The 20,400-nt window shown below is 36.9% G+C and overlaps 1 protein-coding gene across 5 annotated transcripts in view; it reads left to right on the top strand.

Moving 5' to 3' along the window:
- FAM135A (family with sequence similarity 135 member A) overlaps positions 1–20,400 on the top strand; it is a 67,667-nt gene that overhangs the window by 32,072 nt on the left and 15,195 nt on the right. For 4 of the 5 annotated variants that reach the window (XM_015859078.2, XM_015859080.2, XM_015859079.2 and 1 more), the window contains 11 exons: positions 2,201–2,340; positions 2,454–2,524; positions 2,859–3,032; positions 5,050–5,176; positions 5,620–5,773; positions 7,290–7,367; positions 9,444–9,493; positions 11,263–11,418; positions 15,417–15,490; positions 15,798–15,952; positions 16,194–18,504. In XM_015859078.2, the coding sequence (XP_015714564.1) occupies positions 2,201–2,340; positions 2,454–2,524; positions 2,859–3,032; positions 5,050–5,176; positions 5,620–5,773; positions 7,290–7,367; positions 9,444–9,493; positions 11,263–11,418; positions 15,417–15,490; positions 15,798–15,952; positions 16,194–18,504 (3,490 nt within the window). The remainder of the gene's footprint in view (positions 1–2,200; positions 2,341–2,453; positions 2,525–2,858; positions 3,033–5,049; positions 5,177–5,619; positions 5,774–7,289; positions 7,368–9,443; positions 9,494–11,262; positions 11,419–15,416; positions 15,491–15,797; positions 15,953–16,193; positions 18,505–20,400) is intronic. The other variant, XM_015859082.2, reaches the window with a different exon arrangement.

Below are 20,400 nucleotides of genomic sequence, written 5' to 3'. Positions count from 1 at the left end.
TATAGATCTTCCTTTTATTTCCACAGGTTAAATATACATGCTTGGTTTTTCCCTTCTTCCTATTGCTTAGCATAGAATCCTCAGAGTTGAAACAGACCTTTAAAGGTCATCTAGTCCAACTCCCCTGCAATGAACAAGGACACCACAGCTAGAATTCTGAATTCCTTCTTCTGTAAGAAACGCAACAGAGGTTTCAAGAGAAAATAAGCATTTTAGGAATGATGTAGAAATGTTCACTGTGCAAGAATCAACGCATATCTAGAATTATAGAATCACAGAGTGGCCTGGGTTGAAAAGGACCACAATGATCACTTAGTTTCAACCCCCTGCTATGTTCAGGGTCACCAACTGCCAGACCAGGCTGCCCAGAGCCACATCCAGCCTGGCCTTGAATGCCTCCAGGGATGGGGCATTCACAGCCTCCTTGGGCAACCTGTTCCAGTGCGTCACCACCCTGTGTGTAAAACTTCCTCCTAATATCTAAACTAAACCCCCTGTCTCAGTTTAAAACCATTCTTCCTTGTCCCATCACTATCCACCCATTCATTCCCCGCTGTTTTTTCTTTGTGGCAGAGCAGGCTTTTTGAGAGGTTAGAAACCTAGTAATAGTGCAGTCCAGGCTATACATAGTTGACTTAATAATAATAAAAAAGATAAAAATAGTTCAGCCTTGTTGATTTCGTACTGTGAGACCTTGACCACAGGTAGATGTGGCTCTGCCTGTTCCTGGCACTGGTTCTCCTTTTCCTCTCCCCTCTCGCTTCCGAGGATGTAGTTTCATGTTATGCTCAGGTCAGCGGAACCGAGGGCTATAACTCAAGGAACTGGTGGTGCAAAGGAAGCAGGACCTTGGCCGTGTGTCTCCATTACTGCTTTTATATCAGACTGCAGTGGCAGAATCCCTTTTGCTGATGGTGTGCAGCTCTGTCAGATTATGTGTAATGTGAAACCATCCCCTCTCTGCCCTTCACCTCTAGCGTAAGACATGGATTGATACAAGGTGAACGTGGCATTGCATAGGGGAATTACCTTTTAATGATTTATCCTCTTCATTTTGTCCAGAAGACCTAAATTGATGATGCATATGAAAGCACTTCAGCAAAGAAAAATGTGTTTTTACAGGTTTCTAGTTTCTGATGGAAGGTTCAGCTAAAATGTTACAAAGGTGATAGAGTGCAAATGTTTGCCATGCACAGACTTGGGCAGTGATTTTCTATCAGTGGGCTGTGGGCTGCAGAGCTGTAAAGCGCAAAGTATTCACTTTTCTTTGTCTTTTGTGTGTTCCTTTGAAGTGATTTTTTAAAAAACATTTTTTTTCTTTTTTTTAAGCAGTGTTTCACATTTCCATTTATACAACCTCTAAGACTCTGTGTTCTGGAAGAGGTTTATGTGAGTGAGGCTGTTTGTTGAGGACTGATAAGAAACTGTTGGCCGTTCTGTTGCCTCAGTTCTTCCAGGTTCCACTTTCTTCTATGCATTGTTTCGCAGGATTGTGGCTATTATCCTATTTCCTGTGTGATAATACTTCGGTATTAATTATTGCTGAATAATTTCTTGGGAACTTTTAAAAGCGATTCCCTTACTCTTTTCTTCCAAAATTCTCTTGACCTTTGCTGAGAAAGGATTCCCCAATCATTTGTCACGTTTTTCTGAACTCTTTTTGATGAGTGGCTTCTGAGCTGAAGGCAGAAGCACCGTACTGATAAGAAATGTAAGATTCAGGTGATAGACTTTGAACTGATCTGGCCAGAGTAGTATGCAAAAATCCAAAAGGAAAGGAGGAACCACCTCTGTTCTTGATTAATTCAGTGCAGTGGTGGTCCATGTCATTTAGCATCTTTGCCTCATTTGTACTCAATTCTGAGATCTCAATATGGTTAAGCGCTGCCACGCAAAAGGAATGATTAATGAAATAGCATTAGAATTTTTGATGCCTCGAGTATCTTACTATAGATTCTTCAGTCTAGAAATTGTACTAAAAGTAAATTGCATTCAAATATATTGATAAAGTATTTCTCAGAAACAAAGCACATTCCTTCAAACTCCAGTAACTCTGACTGAAATGGAAACTGCTGATTTTGTTGGTGTAATGTTTTTAAGTGTGGTCACGGAAATTATAGGAATGGTAGGATACTTTATTAGCTGCTCTGCAGTTTCCAGATGCCAGAACTATTACATTAATACTTGTTTCTCTTTCCAGGTGCAGATCTTGCCTTTCCTGCTTCAATCCACGACAATATAGTTTACAGTAAAACATTTCAGATTCTCTACAAAAATGAGGAAGTTTCTGTGAATGATGTGATGATTTTCAAAATAAAAATGCTGTTAGATGAGAGGAAGGTAATCTGCCAGTCTTAAGTGTATTCAAATGCTTAACTCTTTGTTATGTACAGTTTGCATTACTGTAAATTAAGGACCTGAAAAGATTTCATGCTTTCACAATTTCTTTTTAGATTGAAGAGTCTCTTAATGAAATGAATTTTCTGCTAACGTTAGACCTACACTTCACGGATACAGACTATTCGTAAGTTTAAATTTGGAAGATTTTATTACAGCAGCAGCATATGTTAACTTTTTAAACTAATTAAATCTGTGTTATATATAGATGTACTGTGTTCCTATTAGGCATGTATGAGATTACAAGATAAATCCAACACTCAGGCCTGCTAAGGTTTCATAACCAACTTGACTCATTTTGATATTGTTTTTCCCATGGGAAGATGTAATTGCATTCCCAAGTACACATCAGTGCTAAATTGTTATCTGTATTGATTGTTGATAACTTGCTTGCATATTACCCTTTAAATATAGTCACTGTAATTGTATGTCATTTTTTTGTTTGTTTGTTTTACTCTTAGACCAGATGACCTGAGCACACTACAGCCAATTAGTAGCCGAACTTTAAAGTTGCACTTTAACTTACACCGGGGCCTTCATCATTACGTCAATGTTATGTTTGATTACTTTCACCTTTCTGTCATATCGGTTATAGTCCATGCTTCTCTGGTTGCTCTGCATCAGCCCTTGATAAGGTAATCTCTTGTTAATAAAATGTAAATGAAGTATCCGGTGCCCAAATGGAAATGTTGTATAAACAGTATACTTAGGAAGGAGTTAAGTCTCCATGCAGTGGGGTTTTCTTTATAAATCCGGTATCCAAGGTCCAGAGGGTGGAGGAATGTCTTAAAAAGGCTGTACTGTCAGGCACACAGACAAAGCTTTATCTTTAGCATATCTGTCCTTGCCTTTATTCAGGGTCTTCAAGGCCTGAAATGCCTTAAGATTTTTCATATTCAAAATAAGATGGAGATATGAATGCTAAAGCCTTTAGCATAAGGAATTTCCACTGCTTGCACCTGGCTTCACTTCCTGGCAAATACATATCTTCATATATGTTAGAATGCCATTCTGTGCAGTAGGACTGTGCTAGTTTGCAGAATTCAAGTAATTTCTTTTATTTTTATTTTTTCCTTCCCTCTGAGTTGAATGGCTTTAGTGATGAGTTTGAGGCAAGGCTGAGCGAACTAAACTGACATGTCTCTGAAGGGATGCACTGCATTGTTTAAGGGAGTTAGTGAGGAGGTGGGAATATCTGAACTTAGGAGTGTTTTGAGGGCCTTGTGTAATAAAATAACACACTTAAAGTAGCAGCATTTATATGAAATGTCAGTTGTCATAATATATCACAAGTGGAATTCAAGTGTTTCACCTGTGGTCATCCTTTAGCTATAGGGTAAAACTTCAGTTCACTGAGAGAAAATGAAAAAACAGGCTTTGTTACTAATTTTCAGTCAGAAATGCATTTGTCCCTTCTGACTTTTTAAAAGGTTGCAGAAAATTTGTGAATTCATGTACAAATGTTTCCTCAGTTTCTAGCTTCCTAAGCATATGGGAGGAGATGCTAAAACAAAACAACTTCATTGCTGCTTCAGTTATCTTTAAAGTTGGATGCTGCTGGTGTTGATTAAATTATTTTAAGGATCCAAGTTGGGCTTTTCATCAATTTTGGGCAGGGAGAAGAAAGAACCTTCAAATGTAGTGTTTGATTTGAGCTGGGCTATGCTAAATTGTAATATTTAGCAAATATTTTGTAATTGCCATCTCCTTGTCTGGTTCATATCTCTGGCTTTCTCAAAAGCCTAAGCATGAAGCAGAACATGAACAGAAAATGAATCAGAGGGCTGGAGTACCTTCCCTACAAAAATAGGCTGACGGAATCAGACTTGTTCAGCCTGGAGAAGCGAAGGCTGTGAGGAGACCTCATTGCAGCCTTCCAGTATTTAAAAGTGAATTATAAACTGAAGAGGAATCAATTTTTTACTAGGGTAGATAGCGACAGGACAAGAGGGAATGGTTTTAAGCTCAAGGAGAGAAGGTTTAGGTTATGTGTTGGGGAAGTTCTTTACAGAGAGAGTGATAAGGTGCTGGAACAGGCTACTCAGAGAGGTGTAGATGTTCCATCCATGGAGGGGTTCAAGAGCAGGTTGGATGGGGCCCAGGGCTATTTAGTCTAAAGCCAAATCTGGAGATGGGTAGGGAGTTGGTGCTTGATTATCCTTCCAACCCAAGCCATTCTGTGATCACAGACTTCTTTTCTTTCCTCCTTCCTTTGGACTTTCCTAGATGCAAGTTTGCCAGGGGGTCACTTTCCTTTTCAGACTAGCATCTAGGATCTCCTTCTCTCATCAAGGATGCCAGAAAATGAACGGTTCTCACCTGCCACAGATCAAAATGGATCTGTATGGGTTAAACTTGTGTTTAAATTAGTTGTGTTGGAAAGTATAAGGAAGATCTTATGTACTCAACAGCAGAACAGTTGAGGGTCATAATTTCTTAAATTGCTTCGACAAGCTGGAGATGCTCTTGGAAGAGAACTGCTCCCTAGATGCAGTGCTTGAGACTAACTGAGGCTTTTGGGCAAGCCCTAAATGAGGAGTTCTAAAAGGGCAGCCCACTGTGCTAAAGAGATCCAAGATATTACTGAGAAACTGTGCTAAGTTTGTGACATATGGCTTGTTAGAGTTACCAGTTCATTTGTGCTTCTTGCAGTTTTCCTCGCCCAGTGAAGAACACGTGGTTAAACAGGAATGCACCAGCACAAAATAGGGACTCTGTGATTCCTTCTCTGGAAAGCGTGGTCTTTGGCAATAACTACACAAAGCAGTTGTCAGCTGATGTAAGAATATCTTGACTGAACGCTTTATTTGTATTTTGTAGGGTGATGTGAATTTTATCTCAATTAATCTTCTGCAAAAATATTACTTGGTTAATTGTTAAGAGTTGTTAAAGAGTTATTTTGTTGCGTCATACGATATGGGAAAACAGAAAAATGGTTGCAGAAGGTTGTGTTACATATTTCAAAATTATGCAGATAGAAAGCTTACAATATTTAGTGCTTAGCCTTCTTTTTTAAGATACTGCAAACCACTGAGAATTGCAAAAAGATGGATGACGTTCATGAAAAGACACAATTTGCGCGTCATCTTATTCTGTTAACACTTCATCTGTTGAATCAAATTAGTACACCTAAATCTTTTTTCTCTTTTTTTTCTTTTTTTTTTTCTCTTTTTTTTTCTCTTTTTTTTCTTTTTTTTTCTTTTTTTTTTTCTTTTTTTTCAGGGTTGCAGTTTTGTTGTTTCAGAGTCTTTCCTCAGCCATGCCTACAATTTCCACTATACACTTTGTGCCAGTTTGCTGCTTGCTTTCAAAGGCTTACACAGCTATTTCCTTATGATAACAAAGGAGCTCCCCTCTTCTCACCGAATTGAACTGGGTATGTTGAACTTAATAAAATATATAGCTTTTGCTTTTTCCTGATAATATCTCCTCTCCTTGACTGAACTGGCATTACTTTCATACATCTTATATATCTAAAATCCTTTTTGCTCAAACTGAGTTGGAATTTAATAATTAAAGAAGGAAAAACAAGACAAATGCATTACAAATTTATGCATAGAAAAATACCAGAACCTGAGGCTTTTTCTTTATAGAAGCAAAAACACTACATAGGGTAGTTCTGTGGTGGTTATCTTAATCTTGATATGGAGGGAAACGCCCTATTAAATGAATGACTCAACTCGTAGTCTACCTTGTAAGGACAAAATGTACTCTTTGCCAAGTAGAATCTGTTGGCATTATTATTGTTACTGTAAGAATAGGCTTAGACTTTGTCTTGGTATTTAAATGATTCAGAGAGGACCTTAAATTCCCCTAAAACACTTGCAAATAGATGTGACGGAGAGAAGCTGGCAGTTGAATTGCACTGTCAGGAGGTATCTTTCACTCCTTGCTGTATGTTACAACAAAGATTCTCATAAGCTTCAGCAGTACTTAGTTCAGAACTTTACTCATTTCTGTGGGTAACTTGGCTTAGGGAAGTGCAGCCTTGAAAAGAAATATTCTAAATAGATACATTAAGAGAAAAGTATTTACATTTAATATATATTGAACTGATTCTGCTGATGGTTTGTTTCCTGTGCTGTTTGTTTTGTTGTGGTTTGTTGTTTTTTTTAAAAAGTTTCTGCCATAATTATTTTCTTATTTCTGAATTCTTTTTCTTCATTTATTCCAGTTATTTTGTATATACTTTGATTGGGGATATTGATATAACAAAACCAACTAATAATGCTGTAATTACTCACCCTTTGCTCATGCAAAATAACCATTGCTTATCATTAACACTAATTTCTCTAAACTCCATCAACAGTTACAAATAAAAATAAATTAAGAAAGGAAAAAGCCACGTTTCTGTGGTACCTTCTACAAAACAATTGAAGCTCTCTGGACTTTATCATGAAGTACAAAAAATCGCTTAGATTTCTTTTTAATTTTTGAAGTCAATGAACTGCCTTTTGGTGATTTTACCTATGAGATGGAAGACAATCTCTCCTTCTATTTAAATCTCAAGTTGTCTGTTTTTTTGTTTCAAATTAAATTGTAACCTCAATTTTGTTTTGTTCTGCTTGCTTTGCTGTTGCTTTGCCATGCAATTTAAAGAAAAAAACACAGTGATTTTGCAGAAGCATGCACAATCTTCTGTTGAACTCAGTTACTGTAATTGAGCTGTTACATATTGTTGGTATCAGGAAATAAAAGAGTGTAATGTCTATCATGAGTGATATCTAATCTATAAACTATATCAAAATTATATACTTCCATGTATCTCTCTAACTGCACTAATTGCTAGGCTAGCCATAAGCTTTTTTTTACTAACTTTAAGGCAAATAATAAGTCACAGATGAAAGAAGGAGTGTAGTAACTAGTCATGTGTGTGCAATCCCTATAACTAGCCAAGGCCAGCATGCAGGTCCTTTATGAACGCCTTCTCAGAAGAAAATTTCCACGAACCCAGAGAGACGCCTACCTAGGTATGTTTTCAAAGCAGGTGATTTAATCCCTCAGATTTTTATTAATAACATAGAATACTATATTCTTCTCTAAACAGGAATGCTATTTCACTATTCAGACATAATAAGAGTATGTTAAACTCCAATGAAGTCTGCAGAATTGGAACTACTTATTTCTAGGCTGAGTATAGAAAATGAAATTCTACACTTACTTAGTTTAGTGTTATTCTGCTTTAATTTTAAAAAGTAATTGAGGAGTTCAGGCAGTTGTCATAAATAAAAAACAGCAAAAAATGATAGTTTTATTTAAATCATTACATTCTCATAGCTTAGGGTGCATTTGTCCTTGTCTAAATCACCAACCCTCCTTGGAGAGTGGTTTGATGTTGTGCAAAGTACTGTGCTGTTTAAGCGCAAGGCACTTTGCAATGGGGAAAGAATGAACCAGCAGTTCAGTCTCATATATATTAATGTTAATCATATATAAGCACATTTTGGTTTTGTTTACAAAAAGGAACAAAACAAAACAATTTTAGCTGAGACAGCCAAAATTCATCAGGTATTTACTGGATAAACAACACTGCTATCAAATGTTAACAGTTAATTTCATTACGTCGGTGCTTTTTTTGTTTCCCTTGGTACTGGTACCTCACATGTAGAAGGAAATCAAATCCCAGTACAGAATTATTTAATTGATTAGATTAGGTTGGCTAGAATTGGAATGATTAGTAAGACATTAGTTTTAAATGTTGTTTCAAACTTGTCCTCAGTCTCAGTGTGACAAACAGGATGAATATTCAGTATGTGTTTCACAGTGAATCAGGTATCTTTTTCCATTAGTGACAAATACACCCCAAAATAAGTATATAACTTGTCTATAAACTGTTTTCATATATTTTCAGAATAATTATCAATTGGTGTCTAGTTAACAGGTGTAATTAGTTTCTTTCCAAACTATTTCTGAACTTGCTTCTGAGAACTTCCTGCATTTCTGTAAGAAGTATATTTTCACAGAACTGGGAGTTTCGTGAATTAATTTGTCATTGTTTTTAAACATAAGTATGTATAATGTATGGCAGTGATGTGAAAGTCAATAAGTACTTACAGATCTACAAGGTATCAACTGAAGATGAGTCAACATGATATTGCTGTTGATAAACTTATGATCACTGTCCACATCCTAGATTTATTAATGTGAGTTTGCAGGCGTGTTTTGTTGGTTTACATTTTCAAATAAAATGGTGGGTTTTCCTTAAAACCAGAAATACTAACAATTAATTTAAATATTTGTTATAAGTAATACAAGATTTATAAATCATTCCCTTGTTACTGGTACCTCGCATGTAGAAAGAAATCAAATCATGGTACAAATTTACTATTTAATTGATGAAATCTGGTTGACTAGAATTGGAATGATTAATAAGAAAGAATATCGTACATAAAGGAGTACATCTGTATTCTTTATTTATATGTCATTTGAGGTTCTGATTGAGTTCAAGCTGCAATAACATGCAAGACTGTGTTCCTCTTAACGTTGAGCTATTGAGAAAAAAATTAATTAAATTATTTGACCAAGCTGTAAATCCTCAGACAACCAAAGAATCTATTTTTATTCATTTGGCTTACAAATCAAGTAAATAATATACCCATAGGGAAATGGTGCTTACGTAAAGAATGCCTGGAAAATCTGAGGTGGAAGATCAGTTGTGCTACCTCTATTGTGAATGATGACCTTGCTGCTGAATAGCTGAGCAGTTCTAAGAGGATGATATGCAAACTGTATAACCTAAGTTACCGTGTTTGCAAGAGCAACTTGGAATGAGAAATTGGTATCCTTGCCAAGGTCTCATGAGAAACGTTCACAATACATACTTGCAAACCATTTTTTATTAATCACATTCTGTCCTCAATATCAGTAATAAGCACGAAATTATTTCAGTAAGAGTTTATAATATACTTGATTTGAAGCTCATTGTAGAAATTAATATGGTGTGAAGTCTTATTAGATAGCCTCTTTTCTTTTTAATGGTTTTTATTTTGTGAGATAAATGTCTCTCCTCTGCAATTTTTCATAAATACATACTGTCATCTTTCCAGAAAACATCGATGTAGAAGTTCGTCTTTCAGAACTGTGTGAAGAAGTAAAGGTAATACTTCTCGTTCATTAAATAAGTGAAGTCACTGTGAAAGTAAGAGTGTGCTGATTTCATCTGTTACTCGGGAATAAAACGTTTCAGTGATAACAACATGTTTGGTTTTTTGCCAACATTTATTTCAGCTGTTCCTCTTTCACAGAGAAATTGCTCAGCTGACACACAAACTTCCCTACTGATCTGGTGCTGTCTTGTAGCCATGTAACTTTCGTAGATCATGAAAGCGAGGATTTTAGAAAGATGGATTGCTTGCATTAAAATCACATTTCGAATTATCTGCATTCATTAGTTGAACCTCTTATTTTTGAACTTGTCAAATAACAAAACTTCTAAGTTTGAGTAGTAGGAACTTGTACAAAAGCGGATTCTCCAGCTCCTCCCTTCTTCTGGAAGGAGCTATCCTGATGCTGTCTCCCTCTCTTTTCCATATATTCTCAATGAAATGCTGTCCACTTAGATAGCTTAGTTTTGTCTGCTCAGCTCTTTCATGTACAGCAGTCAGAATTAGCCTCAGCTGAACAGACGGTTTCCTTATCACAGATGAGTTTAAAGCAGAAGTTTGAGAACCTTTTTTTTAAAGATTTTCCATGCTTTGTTGCTGAGTGGGCCAACTGTGCAGATTTTGTAGCTGAGTTACTTTTCATTTCTATACTAGTAGAACGATTTCAAGGAAATGTGACACTGCTGTTGAGAAAACGTCACTTGTACTGGAGACAAAGCCAATACAGTTTGCTCTCTGTGAGCAGCTGGTAATCTTCATAAACTGGAGAGCTGTGAGGTTTTTTGTTGAGCTTTTTCTGGGTGGTTTTTTGTGTTTGTTTCTTTTTACACTTACGCAGCTTCTGTGTATTCTTCCAATAGTTAGGATTATTTTTTGATTTGTTTTTCCCTTAGCTTGCTAAGCTATGTTTATATTTTTTCCTCTTTCTCCTTTCCATTCTTTTATGCAGTTCTCTTCAAAAGTTCTTCCTCTTCTTTCTTACCCTGCCTACCAAGTTGTTTCAGTATTCACAATCCTCTTTTCTGCTTCCTCTTTAATAGTGCTGAAGTTTGATCCTTTACTGTCTGTACTTTCTAACTCTTTGCCTCAATGTCTTATGTGTCTCCACTGAGTTTCTGAAAAACGTTTTCCTAAAATGGTGGGGAAGAGAAGCCTTAAAATTTACACTTGCCTGGTATGGAGCTGTATGGTGGGATTACAGTGTGCTTTTAAGAAAGAAAAACTTGCTGTGTGCTGAATTTTTGTGGCCTGGTTCTTGGAAACCTACACCAGAACATTGATTCCTGAGCATGCGTAAAGTGTATGTAGGTATATGATGACATATAAACATTATTGCCAGTTGTTGATATTCTAAAATGAAAATGTCTTCATTTAATTCTTCAAGGTTGCATCAGGTTTGGACTTACATATCAGTATCAATTTCCTGCTTTCTAACTGAGATTCCTATTCGTTTCAAGCACACTCTACTTTCATATGTTAAAAAATACAGCAGTTGCAACTCATTGTTATTAATGGAATTATTGCTTCAATTTAAGATCAGAAGTCCTAATTCTAAAAGACATTTGGATAACATTTAAAGCAACATAAAACAGCGTGTTTGCATTGTAACACGACTCATTTCATTTCTAACACTTAGAGAAAACAATTCTTACTTGGAAGTTATTTTTAAAATTAAAATTCTTACAAAGATGCAATACACATTTAATTTTTTTTCTGTTCACTGTGATCTGATAATAATGTAAATCTCTTTTTCAAACTTCAGAAAATGGAAAATCCTGATGAACTGGCAGAACTTATAAATATGAATCTTGCTCAGCTTTGCTCACTTCTGATGGCTCTCTGGGGGCAATTTCTAGAGGTCATTACCTTACAAGAGGAGGTCACAGCATTGCTAGCACAGGAACATCACACATTAAGGGTAAGTATTAACTGTGATGTTATAAAAGAGCTTGTTCGTACTCTTAGTGGGACACATTGTAATGGAAATGCACATCAAAATGAAAATACAAATTCTAATTTTTCTAGTTTTATCTGGGTAGGTTAGTTGGATCATAAAGGGAGCTGCTGTGTTCCATTTGGTAGTTTGTGTATTGTCTTGCTAGCATTTATTCTTGGAACATAAAGTACTTTGGTTTTGTTTACAAACCAATTTGTTGAATTTCCGAATATGAAACACAGTTCAGAAGGTAATTTGCAGACTGTGGGAGATGTATTTTTGTAGAATTAAGTATTTTTCTGTGGGAGCTGTGCCTGGTGCTCGCCCCTTTTCCATCTCTACTGCAGTTAGACTGCTTGTTTACATCATAAATTGAGATATATTTTTATTCTGAATTGAAAATGTATAGCATTTATAGGCTCTGAAAGGGTTGTGAATTGGAATTGTTTAAAAAGAAAGTCAGATTGGAAATGATCCGGCATGTATGTGTGCATATGTATAAAAATAGATACGTCGTGGTGAGTAACTACACACGGTGCATCTGTTGATGTGTGTGTGTGTATATGCACTTGCTGCACGCTGTCTGCAGCACATAGTGAAATATTTTCTCATATTAACTAAACCTTTCCCCTTGTATTCTACTAAATAAATCTTTCCCTCTCCTCTTTTGTGGTCACAGATTTGAAGAAATGTAACAGTTAATTTTTTTCAGAGAGTAAGATTCATTAAAACAAATAAACAACACTACTCACCACCCATGCTCCCCAAACATACAGCCTGATCTTCAGCCAGCTTTACATCTTTACCATCTGACATCATAATCCATACATTTTTCACACGCATCTAAGAAGTCATTTCAAAGTTTATTTGGGAGTTCTTGTAAAGTAATTTGCAGAGAGCTTGTCAGTAGATCTAGTTAATGAGAGTACGTACTAACAGTACTGTCATGATCAAAAATAAGGTCTGTTTTAAGGTTTTAGTTTGCAGAGGTTTGATTTATCTAACCAACATTTCTGTTGTTTACATCAAAAAACCTTCAGACACCTTTCAGTTTTGAATGGGACATTGATAATGAAGAATATGTGGACTGTGATTTTAGTGAAGGATTAAAAATCATATTATTAATGAGGGAACCGTGACTGTGGAGATAATCTATTCTGTACATTAAGAGGACTTTTTGAGAAAGTGCAAGATTTGTTTGTTGCAATGGAAATGTTAGCAGTAGGGAGGTATGATCTATTTACTGGGCATCTCTGAATCTTACTAGCCTTTCCATACTTTTAAAATCAATTCTAGAATCTTTCAACTGCAGTGGAAGCTATGAAATGAGAAAACTGTTTCACTTAACCCACACCTCTCTCTCCGTGCTGGCCACCCTTCTTTTGGTGCAGCCCAGGATGCAGTTGGCCTTCCAGGCTGCAAGTTAACACTGCTGGCTCATGTCCAGCCTTTCATCAAAGTAATTAATAAGAGTACACGGACTGAAATACTGTGTATATTTAGAGTATTTTGGGGTTGTTTTCCAGTTTTCACAAAACCTGAAGTACCCTTCCTCCCTTCTTTAAAGACAAAGACACAACAGAATGCTTCTAAGCCCACTTTTTCTGGTGTCTATCACTATGTTTTTCAATGTTATGTACAATTCTTTCTTCTTTAATGTGAAAAAATCTGTTTTTTTTTTTTCTTTAATAAAAGCTGTAGGAAATTTTGTTTTCTGGGGGCATGAGTCTGCCTGAAGATTCATGTGCTGAAGATTCACGAGTAGCCATCTATACAGCTTGTTACTGGGCAACATTAAGTATAAATTTTGTGAGTTTTCTGTCTTGAGCTCAGAGCTCACCCGTGTTATAACAAGCACAAAATATTTTTAGTAAAAAATAATGCAAATATGTAAAAATATAATAAAGCTAATTTTATTTTGGAAAGAAGTCACTAATTGCTGTTGCTTTCTGAGTTGTGCTGTTACTGGATACCTCGGTATCTATCGAAACATCAAGGACTTAAAAAGCAGGACACGGGTAATCTTAAACTTACCTTTTTATTTAGGGCCTGATAGCAAAGAGCAAGCAGGTTGTCTCTAAGTTTGCTGTCTGGCACAAGCTGAATAATACAGCATTGAGAAGGAAATTTTAACTGAGCCAACAATATGATGGTACTTAACTTTACAAGAACTAATTTGCAGATACCTCAATGGTTCCCTGTTCTCCAAGTTGAGAAGAGCTTTTGTGAATACTTTGCAAATACGCACAATTAAAATATACGTAAGTAGACCCAGTGCCACTGGACTTCCCACGTGGCAATAGAGCAGGAGTCAGCAATCCACAACTTCAGTAAAGCTTTAAGATAAAAAGAGATGATAAATTTGAGCCATTTCTGAAATTTCTGCACTATACAAAATTTTGTCCTTATAAATAATCTCTGTATTTTGGAAACTGATGCTTTCTTCTGGTCTCTACCAGATGCTAAAGCTCTTTTAAATTTACCTTTTCTTCTCTCGGTGTTTATAGACTATACTTTTAACAGACAAGTTTTCCCTGGGACGGTTTTATATTAATCTGAGAGAAATGAACGCCTCAGGGACTCATCCATCTGACTGGTTTAGATGCTGTTATTAAGTGTCCCCCTAAAATGCCTGTCATTTGTGTTTGGTCAATTCATTTTCACCCTCTTTGCATAGGTGCTTACAAAATAGGCAGTTCTGCTGTAGCATTCTTAGAACATAAGGTCATAAGGAAATTGAATATTTTAAATACTTAGTAATCACGTACATCTCTGTAAAGTGCTATACCAGATCTTGAATGTTTCATAAAACATCAGGATATATGTAGTTGTGCTAGAATGTTCATCAACTACAGTAGTCCCACTGGCAAGGCTTTCGCATTTTGTTCTATTGAAAAAGCTGCTTATAGGAGGTTATTTTGTATTACACAAAGTTTGTACTCTACAGGTTCACTTTAGATCTTTGTTTCATAGTGACATCTTCTGGTAGGTCTGAGCACGTTATTCCAGAATAATTTCTTTCATTTTGATGAGTCTTGAAATAGGAGAACTGAGAACCAGCATCTTAGGAGTGCTACACACCACTGTGTGGGTGCTCAGTGTTTATTCCACAGCAGTTTTTCTGTTCTATATTTATTTTGCTTCTTGTCTGTCATACCACGACAAACAAAGCATACTGGCACACTGCATTGAACTGCACGTTTTGATGCACGTAATTGGCAGTTGCAAAAACAAAAGCTCTAAACAAATGCGTTCACATTGAAGTAATGTTTTAATATAATACTGGAGATGGGTGACATCTGTAGAATTCACACTATTTTATCTCTGCATACTTGATGGTAAAAAACAAAGTTCCATGTGTTATAAAATACCGTTTTAATGTCTCATGGTTGTTAACTTCAGATATACAATTATGTCTTGAATACAGCACTTAGAATCAGCACATGTATTTAGCATACAATTATTTATCAGTCGTAGCCGAAGTCTTAACAAACAGTAGATTTTTTGCACAGCAGTTATGTTGGAGGGTTGAGAGTATTCATGAAACATTTGGAATACTTGAGAATGTGATTCTGAAGGTGATTCTCAGGCACATTCAGAAGTGCCCATCAACCAGTCATTTCCTTTCACTGAAATTTCTCATGGTATTTTTATGTGTTTTTATTTCAGGTGGGCCTGAATCAAATGATTCAGTTTTTGGTTATCAGATTTTCAGCAGTCATCGAGTCTAATACATTTCCCTTCAGTCATCTACTGCACAAGTTAAAATTCTCCTTTTACTTGCAAGTCTTGTCTTTGGCTTCCTCTTCCCTCACCTGCCCAAACTGGATGTTAAAAAACAAGCAAAAAAAACATTAAAAAATTATACATATATATATAAATCATACAAATTAATAATACTGCACTATTGGGATATTGGTGGATTTTCAGAACTTTTATGTAATACAAAATTTAGCTCTAACTGTATTTGGATCTTGCAGGTGCGTAGATTTGCAGAAGCATTCTTCTGTCTTGAGCATCCTCGGCAAGCTGCCCTTGCCTATCAAGAACTACAGTGAGTAGCATTTCAAAGTGCCAAATCCGTAGCACATAGTACTATTATTCTGTGGCTAATGTTGTATAGAAATACCATCTTACAAAAATACTTACATAAGTTCAAGAGAAACACAGTGTTCTAGAGATCTGAAGTTTTAAAATGAAGAACATAGTGCAATTCAATTGAGTAGTGGAATAATTTTTCTATTGAATAACTAATTAGTGGAAAAAACATCTACTAAAGGGAATTAAATTACTGCTAATTTCTGTTAGCATAAAAATAAGTCGTTCTGTTTTTTAATGTACAACTACCTTTATTTTTTCAGTGCTCAGAGCCACCTACAGATGTGTACAGCTATCAAAAACACTTCCTTCTGCAGTTCTCTTCCACCCCTTCCTATTGAATGCAGTGAACTAGACGGAGATACAAACTCCTTGCCTATAATCTTTGAAGATCGGTATTTAGATTCAGTTACTGAAGGTAAAAACACCTCACAGTGCAGTTCTCTTTCTGAAGAAAAGAGCAAAAATGATGTAATAACTAGATATTTTTTCTTGACATTTCTTGTTGGCTTTGAAGGAATTCATTTGTTTGCTAGGTAATCTTGAGATTGAAGTTGTGAGGATGTGTAAAGTTGTATAGTTACTAGTGTTTTGTAGCTTCAGTTACTTGCATAACCTTTTAAACAATCGTTTTTTTTTCTCCCTTTTTTTGATAAAAGACGTTGACGTACCCTGGCTGGTAGTTCAGAATCTTCCAAGGTCAGAGTCCAACAAACTGGATAAATTTGAAGCTGAAGAAGGTTTTGTAGCTGGATTTACTAGCCCGGAATTGAAAACAAGACCTGCAGGTGCTTCCAGCCTTTGGCATTCAGAAAATGAAAGGATGCTAACAAAGTCTTTGAAAGGGAAAAATGAAGATGCAAATAAACCCAAAGTTAAGGTTACTAAGCTCATGAAAACAATGAAACCTGAAAATACAAAAAAAGTTGTGAAACAGAACTCTAAGGACTCTGTGGTCTTAGTAGGCTACAAATGTTTGAAAAATGCAGCACTGGAAGATGCCTCTAAAAGCCCAGAAGGCAGGCCTTCATGCAATACTAATGAAGGGCTGGACCCTGCAGTAAGTGGATTTTCTTGTGATACAAAGACCTGCACCAGGCAAGTAAGTCAAAGAGAATTTTTGTGTTTGTCATCAGGGACTGATGAAAAGACTGCTAAGATTGAAGGTGTTCAACCAAGTCAGGGTAGCCCCGTGCACAGTGAAAATGTGGCTATTTTTGGTAGACTGACTATCTCCCAGGCAGGCCCTGGAACCGAACAAGCAGATAGTGCTCTACAACCTAGAGATACACTTGAAGGTTGTCATGGAGGTCAGCCAGCTTCCTTGGGAGTTAGGACAATTGAGGTCAAACCAAGTAGTAAGAATCCCTATGAAGGGGAGAAAGTAACTGTTCGTATTGGATCGTGGGCAGAGTTTCCACAAGATGGAGTGCAAGGAGAGAATCTTCAGACATCCAACTTTCAAGCTTCAGAATCCGGAAATAAGTTGCATTCAGGAGAACCAGAGCTTGAAAGGGAAGATGTCCATGAGAAAAACTTCCAACACACCAGTGATGTCTTAACAAAAATAAAAAGTAATCCGCCTAGTTTATCTGCAAAAGAAAGTCAACTTTCTGTAAGCGGAGACGTCGTTAAATTACCGGACGTTAACGTGACGTACGCCTCTTCTAGGTTTTCAGATTCAGGCATAGAAAGTGAACCGAGTTCTTTTGCAACTCTCCCCAACCCTGACCAGGTTTTTGAAAATGCTCAAGGGCAAAGTGCATGCAATGCTGAGAGATTATTTCCTCAGCTTTTATTGAAACCAGACTGTGCTATAAAAAATGCATTGGAAAGCCATTGTACTGAGAGTACCAGTGCTGTAAGTGAAATACAATCATCCTTGACATCCATAAATTCTCTGCCTTCAGATGATGATGAACTGTCACCTGATGAAAATTCAAAGATAACTATAGTACCTGAATGCCAGCTAAGTGACAGTAAAACTGTACTGGATCTCGGAGCAATTGACTTGCCAAAATGTGATGACAGTAAAAAATCAAATACAAATTTGCAGCAACGTTGTGTTGTGTTTTCAGGGCATTCAGATAAAGAAACTCTGTCTGTACATTCCTCGCTCTCAGGAACAAAAGAACTTTTACACTTAGTTGTTTCAGATGAAGTTACATCATCTGATGTGAAAAGTAACAGCCCACAGGCAGACCTTGGCACAACCTGTACGGACTCTCGGGTCCTGGAAAGATGTCATAACACTACAGAAGACGCAGCTAAATTGCATTTAGCAATTACTTGCATGGGTGAGCCATCTGTTCTTTCAGGTTCTTCATCTCTAAATGCAGGGTTTGAGGTTGAAAAACCAAATGAAGGAAAATATAATGAGCCTTTAGAACCGAAGGAGGCGGTGGAAGAACTGTCAGCAGCTAGAAGTGACACTGGTACAGATAATCCTTCTCCAGTCAGTAGTACTGATATAGTAAAGCAGGGGCTTGTAGAGAACTATTTTGGCTCTCGAAGTAGCACAGATATTTCAGATATTTGGCCTATGGACAACAGCAATCCCGTTAGCCCTCAAAAAGAAACATATGAAAAACAAATTATTTGCTCTTCCCAACAAGATGATGAAGAAGAGGAGGATCAAGAAATGATTGAAAACGGGTATTATGAAGAAACAGACTATGGTATATTAGATGGAGCTTCTGGTGCTGGCCAAGATCCTGGCTTAGCAGAAGAAAGAGCCCTGAGGTCCGAAAGGATTGATAGTGGGCATCTGCGTGATGGAATGACTGTTCCTCCTGTCTGTACTCCTGGTTGTCTGTCTTTTCCTTCTTCTTTGAGAGACTCTCCTTGCAATGTTATCTGTTCTTCAAGGAACAAATCTGATGCAATTACACAGCAGCCGGGCAGCACATCCTACAGCTCAGCTTCACCTGTTTCCTGGTATGAAAGCTCCCCAAAGCCTCAAATGCTAGCGTAAGTGATTGTTTTAAAACAGTTTATTTTGCTTCTGGAAATGCTGTTAATATAGTATAAAGAGGGAAAAGAAACCTGGTTAGGCTTCACAGAGCCCCCAAGCCTGTGGATTCTGCACATTCAAGTAGCATCACATTTTAGATATTCAGATAAAAACGTGTTAGCACAGAATTCCTTAAATCAGCTACATCATAATTTCATGTGGTTTAACAAACTTCAAGCAAAATGCACATATTCTGTTCCTTGAATAAGTTCTTTTTTTAAAAAATAAGCATTTGACCCAGAAGCGATGTTCTAATGGTGTTTAATGAAATGGAAGCAGTTAAAACAGCAAGCATAGCAAAATATGCTTCAAGTTTAAAAACATTAAAGCAAGAAAACCCATCTGTAAGTTATTGTGCATTCTAATTCATTGGAAAGCTATTTGACAGCATAGCCCTATTTTTTGATCTTAATGAAGTGTAACATGTTGGAGACTAAAGAGCTGTAATTACACTACAGTTGGGATACCAGGAAGCCCAAATTTAGAGCAGTGTCGGGATTCCCAAATGAAAACATAACAGTTTCACTGATAACCCCGGCTCCTACCAGAGCATGGGAAACAGTAGTGTGATGTATTGGAAGTAAAACGTTGCTGTCACAATGAAGCAAGGTTGGAAGGTAGGTAAAGAGCAGATGTGGTCAGCATTTGAATACAGAAGGAAGGTTCTAGCGATTGTGGCAGAGATGAGAAGTGAGAGGACAGAAAACAGCTTTGAAATAACAGTGAGTGGGTACTGAGATGAACTAGGAAGGATGAAAAGCAAAGACCATTTATGGCATTCCAAAAGAAAAGGGCAATGCAGAGTAAAATTTGGTGCTTGGTCTTGGGGAAAGCAAGTCTCATGGACTGCTGGGTCACTGATCCCAGAGGGCAAGAAAGTCTTAGAGAACTGACTTTGGTACATCTCAGTCATTAAGCATTCCTACAGTACAAACTAAGTAAACTCTGCTGCGGAGGGTGGGGTAAACTGACCGCAGTGGTGTCCTGCCCGTTAGTGATGAATGAGCTAAAGAAAAAGTTGGGAAACCAGTGGATGTAAATTAGAATGGGAGGAAAACGAGCCAGTGGAAGTGGACAGGTTGCAAAGTGACACTGGGAGGGATCATGCAGAACAGTATAGGGAGGGGAAAAAAAACATGAAGCTTTTTGCTCAAAGCAAGACTACTTGAAATATTTCAGGCAAAACTGGTAGACAATTAACTATGTAGGAAGGTCGTGTCTAAAGAAACTATGGGAAGGGATAGAAAGGAAGAGTGCAAGGAGCTCCTAGCATATGTGCAACTCAGCTATTAGAAACTATGATGCAAACCTGTAGTAGGTAAGAGATCAGAGGTCTGGATCCAGTTTTCTTCTGAACACCACTTACTCAGCCAATTAGAAAGATTTTGTGGTGAGCAGAGATGTTACTGACTCCTGCCCTCTGCTGATCTATGAAATAGGTTTTAAGTTTGGCAAGAATTACAAAAACTCATTGGAAATCTTTACCTCGACTTTAGATCAGGTTATAATTCCAGTAATGTTGCATTTAAACAAAGCTGTCACTTAGTTAAGACCAGAACAAAACCAGAAATTCAGTGTCTTCAGAAATACTGTAGAGATTTTCAAAGGGCAGATGAGTCAAACCTGGGGTGTGGGTTTTGTTATAGAGGACAAGGGACTGTAGAAAGTCTGAAATGAAAACATATTTTGAGCAACTGTCTTATTTTGTGAAGATAGTGATTTGATGAAAAATTCCTGTTCCTGTCAGTCATGTAAAGACAAAAGCAAAAAGTCAGTAAAAAACACTGTCCTAGGAGACCTTAAATTTGTCTTGTAATAATGAATGTTTCTTTATCATAAATATTGTTTCTTTC

Source organism: Coturnix japonica, chromosome 3, assembly GCF_001577835.2.
Source record: "Coturnix japonica isolate 7356 chromosome 3, Coturnix japonica 2.1, whole genome shotgun sequence".
NCBI lineage: Eukaryota > Metazoa > Chordata > Aves > Galliformes > Phasianidae > Coturnix > Coturnix japonica.
The sequence above is the reverse complement of the archived record's forward strand: the minus strand, read 5'-3'. Positions and strand labels throughout refer to the sequence as shown.